The sequence below is a fragment of the Squalius cephalus genome (genome assembly GCF_949319135.1).
Source record: "Squalius cephalus genome assembly, chromosome: 19".
Classification (NCBI taxonomy): Eukaryota; Metazoa; Chordata; class Actinopteri; order Cypriniformes; family Leuciscidae; genus Squalius; species Squalius cephalus.
The window spans coordinates 2,030,641-2,035,640 of record NC_137140.1 but is presented as its reverse complement, the minus strand read 5'-3'; the positions used below and the strand labels follow the sequence as shown (position 1 = coordinate 2,035,640).

Genomic DNA, 5,000 nt, shown 5'->3' with positions numbered 1-5,000 from the left:
TAATAATAAAATATGTTATATTTACATTTGTTATTTATTTATTAATTTTAGCCAATTAAATATTTAAAGTGTAGCCTACTATAAAGTGTCAGGCGTTCTCAGGGCCTCACAGCAGATGCAGGACCACACACACACACACACACACACACACACACACACACTCTAAACCTACCCATCACACACACACACACACACACACACACACACACACACACACACACACACACACACACACACACACACACCCTAAACCTACCCATCACACACACACTAACCCGACCCCTAAACCTACCCATCTCACACACACACACACACACACACACACACACACACACACACCCTAAACCTACCCATCACACACACACACACACACACACACACACACACACACCCTAAACCTTCCCATCACACACACACTAACCCGACCCCTAAACCTACCCATCTCACACACACACACACACACACACACACACACACACACACACCCTAAACCTATCCATCACACACACACACACACACCCTAAACCTACCCATCTCACACACAAACAATAACCCGACCCCTACACCTACCCATCACACACACACACACACACACCCTAAACCTATCCATCACACACACACGCGCGCGCACACACACACACACACAGACAGACAGGTGTGTTGGCGGGTTCAGGTCTGGTTTGATCAGGTGAGTGTCTGTCTGTCTCTCTCTCTCTCTCTCCCTCTCTCTCTCTCTCTCTCTCTCACACACACACACACACACACACACACTCACCTGCAGCACCGCAGTCCGCGCATCTGTCGTTCCCGGCGCGCTCCCGGAGCTCGCGCAGATCGCGGCTGTTGCGCTCGGGCTCGTTCGCCATGACGTGCGTCTCCGAGGATCGATACAGTCTCCGGTACAGTCTCTCTATCGCGGGCAGGAAACGATGAATGAATGAAAACCTTCAGATAACCTCGAAATAACCGCGAGCTCGACTACTGATGGAGCCCGAGGCGGTGTGTCCACTCAGCGGTGGCAGAGGAATATAGTGTACTTCTCTTCCTCTTTGTGTTTGCGCTCAGGGTTCTGGCGGTAGAGAGAGAGAGAGAGAGAGAGAGAGAGAGAGAGAGAGAGAGAGAGAGAGAGAGAGAGAGAGAGAGAGAACGATCCTTTTCTTTCTCTCTAGAGAATTTATCAGCGTCTTATCGGTTCCCTCCCTCCTTATTCGACTGGAAACACAGCGACACCTAGCGGCGACTTGAGGAATCACTCGCACTCAGAACATTTCACTTCTGTAAAAACATATATGATCAATAATAAGTTATGACAGCATATGTTTTTACATTGCTTTAACTCATCAAAATGAGTTAATACATTTTCAACTTTTTTTTTTATACAAGATTCAGCTCATTTGTGTAAGCCAGTTTAATATAATTTAAGTTGAAATTACTTAAACATTCAAGTTGACTTAAAAGATAAACTTTTTTTTACAGTAGTTTTTTGTTCAAATCATTTATTTAAATTAAACCAATTATTTTGATTTAATCCAATTAATTAATTATTTATTTGTAATAAAATGTATATATTATTTATTTATTTATTTATTTATTTATTTATTTATTTATTTATTTATTTATTTATTTATTTATTTAAATAAAATTTAACTTATTTATTTTAAGCAATTCATTTATTTAAATTAAACCAAATTATTTTCATTTTAATCCACTTTATGCATATATATATATATATATATATATATATATATATATATATATATATATATATATATACAGTCATGGTCAAAATTGATGGCACCCTTGATAAATATGATAAAAAATGGCTGTAAAAAATAAATCTGCATTGTTTATCCTTTTGATCTTTCATTCAAAGAATTCACAAAAATCTAAACTTTCATTAAAGTAAAAGAATTGAATGTGGAGGGTAAATCACATTATAAAATAAATGTTTTTCTCCAAATCACGCTGGCCATAATTGTTGGCACCCCTAGAATTTTTTATGAGAAAAATATCTCTGAAGTATATTCCCATTAATATTTACCTTTTTTAACACACCAGGGTGACTAGGAACATGAAACTGTCCAGCTATGACTTCGTGTTTCACAGGAGTTTAAATATGAGGAAACACAAACGCCAAATTCCCTGAATCATCCATCACAATGAGGAAAACCAAAGAATATAGTTCTGATGCGCAGCAAAAGATTGTTGAGCTTCACAAAATAGAAAGTGGCTGTAAGAAAATATCTAAAGAATTGAAAATCCCCATTTTGACCATCAGGGCAATAATTAAGAAGTTATAATCAACTAAAGATGTTACGAATCTGCCAGGAAGAGGACGTGTGTCTATATTGTCTTAATGGACGGTGAGGAGGAAAGTTTGAGTGGCCAAAGACTCTCCAAGGATCATAGATGGAGAATTGCAGAGATTACTTGAGTCTTGGGGGTCAGAAAGCCTAAAAAAAATTATCAAACAACCCCTACATCCCCACATGTTGTTTGGGAGGGTTTCAAGAAAAATCCTCCTCGCTCCTCCAAGAACAAACTCCAGCATATTCAGTGGTCAGACACGACTGGATCTTCAAAAGGGACCGGATTCTGTGGTCAGATGAAATAAAAAAAGGGCTTTTTGGCAGCAAACCCAGCAGATGTGTTTGGTGCAAACAGGGATGAAGAGTCCCCCATGCCTACGGTTAAATACACTGCTGGATCTTATATGTTGTGGGCCTATTTATTTGCTGGAGGTCCTGGACATCTTGTTCAGATACATGGCATCGTGGATTCTAGCAAATACCAACAGATAAAAAATCAAAACCTGACGGCCTCTGCTAGAAATCTTATAATGGGTCGTGGTTGGATCTTCCTTCAGGACTACGATCCAAAACAAACATCAAAATCATCACAAAAATGGGTAACTGAGCACAAAATGAAGCTTCTGCCATGAGCGTCCCAGTCCCCTAAACTGAACACTATAGAAAATGAGTGGACTGAACTGAAGAGAAGAAGCACCAACATGAACTTGTGAATCTGAAGGATCTGGAGAGATTCTGTGTGGAGGAATGGTCTCTGATCTCTTGTCAGATGTTCTCCAAACTCATCAGGCATTATAGGAGAAGACTCAGAGCTGGTATCTTGGCAAAAGGAGGTTGCAAAAAGTATTTAATAACAGGGTGCCAACAATTATGGCCAGCGTGTTTTGGAGAAAAACATTTATTTCATAATGTGATTTACCCCCCACTTTCAATTCTTTTACTTCAATGAAAGGTTAGATTTTTGTGAATTTTTTGAATGAAAGATCAAAAGGATAAACAATGCAGATTTATTTTTTACAGCCATTTTTGATCATATTTATCAGGGGTGCCATCAATTTTGACCACGACTGTATATATATATATATATATATATAATTTATTCATTCAAATAAAATAAAAAAACTTTTATTTGAATCAAATATAGTTAGTTCCTTAGTTAGTTTAATATTAATTTTATTATTTATTTATTTTTACAATTTTGTTTACAGTGTTTTTCTATAAACGTTTCCACTGACCTCAGCACTGAAAATCGGACAAAACGACAAAGCTGTAACTTAAAGGAGAAGTTCACTTTTAAAATGAAAATTCTGTCATCATATACTCACCCTCATGTTGTTTCAAACCTGTATGAATTTCTTTCTTCTGCTGAACAGAAAGGAAGATATTTAGAAGATTATCAGTAACCAGACAGTTTTTGGGTCCCAATGACTTCCATAGTATTTTTTTTCCTACTATGGAAGTCATTGGGACCCAAAAACTGTCTGGTTACTGATAATCTTCTAAATATCTTCCTTTCTGTTCAGCAGAAGAAAGAAATTCATACAGGTTTGAAACAACATGAGGGTGAGTATATGATGACAGAATTTTCATTTTAAAAGTGAACTTCTCCTTTAATGGCCTTAACGAGGGACAGAACTAAGTCAGTCTTATTCTTTAAAAATATTCATGTTTAATTCCAGAACAGAATTAGCAAAATTCCTGTTGAAAAACTACAATACCCATGATCCTCCAAACCATCTCCACAAATCAGAATTGTAACAAAACCAGTCACGCCAAAAGAAGCGGCCACGTCCATGAAGCACTGCAAATAACATAATCATTTAAATTGTCATGTATTTAGAAACAATATAAGCTATTTGAAGTAGTAGTTTGCAATGCTTCATGGGAGTGGGCAGTTCTTTTGGGGCTATTTGCATATTTCGATTCTCTGATTGGTGGAGAGTTTTCGCAGAATCGTGGCAAATGTAGTTTTTCACCAGGAATTCTGCCATTAAACATAAACATTTCCCCCTTCATGATAGCAACATTCTGTAACAAATGTACAAAGATAAATAAAAATATGGGATTATTAAGTGTCATTCTCGCCTGATTTTAATCTAATCAAATAAAATCATCTGACAAATGGCTAAACAACATGCTCTTGAGTTGTGTAGAAACACTGAAAAGTCAGAAAATCCCAAACAAATGTGTCCAATATGCTGGACGCTTGAATTAAAGAGGATATTATAAGCGTGTGTGTTTATTTAAGTGTGGTTTGTGAACAAGATGTTCTTTATAAGTCGTGAATGCCGACGAATGCGACCAAAACAATCCCTCGTGCTGTTATTGAGAGTGAAAGCGGCCAATCACCAGCGGCTTTTCAAATGCCACGCCCATTAGTGCAAGTTTGAGCCAATCAGATACAGTGCTGGAGCAGTGGGCTCGTACCAAGCGAGACAGACGTTTTCTTTAACCAATAAGATTCTTCATGGCTCTATGACGTAGGTGCCTCACGTCAGCTTGTTTTGCTCAAACTGAATACTGTGCATGTCAGTAACTGGACGTTGCTAATCGAGCATGTAATAATAATGACCTTAAAAATAATAATTAAGTTGCCCAACATGTAATTTCTTTGAAAGCAAAATTGCCACAGTTTATGGACATACACCAGACAAACGTCTTTTGAGTCGTTGCGTAGTGGGACGTTTTTAG

At 37.7% G+C, this 5,000-nt stretch overlaps 2 protein-coding genes across 2 annotated transcripts in view; one reads left to right on the top strand and one right to left on the bottom strand.

Annotated features, from left to right (window-relative positions):
- LOC307147327 (arf-GAP with dual PH domain-containing protein 1) overlaps positions 1 to 1,057 on the bottom strand; it is a 41,801-nt gene extending 40,744 nt beyond the window's left edge. Inside the window, exon 1 of the mRNA XM_079852016.1 lies at positions 776 to 1,057. Coding sequence (XP_079708142.1) covers positions 776 to 866 — 91 coding nt within the window. The 5' untranslated portion in view covers positions 867 to 1,057. The remainder of the gene's footprint in view (positions 1 to 775) is intronic.
- Positions 1,058 to 4,876: 3,819 nt separating this feature from the next.
- The window catches only part of LOC307147322 (WD repeat domain phosphoinositide-interacting protein 1), a 17,563-nt gene continuing 17,439 nt past the window's right edge, over positions 4,877 to 5,000 (top strand). Inside the window, 1 exon segment of the mRNA XM_079852007.1 lies at positions 4,877 to 5,000. This exon segment is cut by the window's right edge and continues 114 nt beyond it. The gene's annotated coding sequence lies outside the window, so the exon portion shown is untranslated.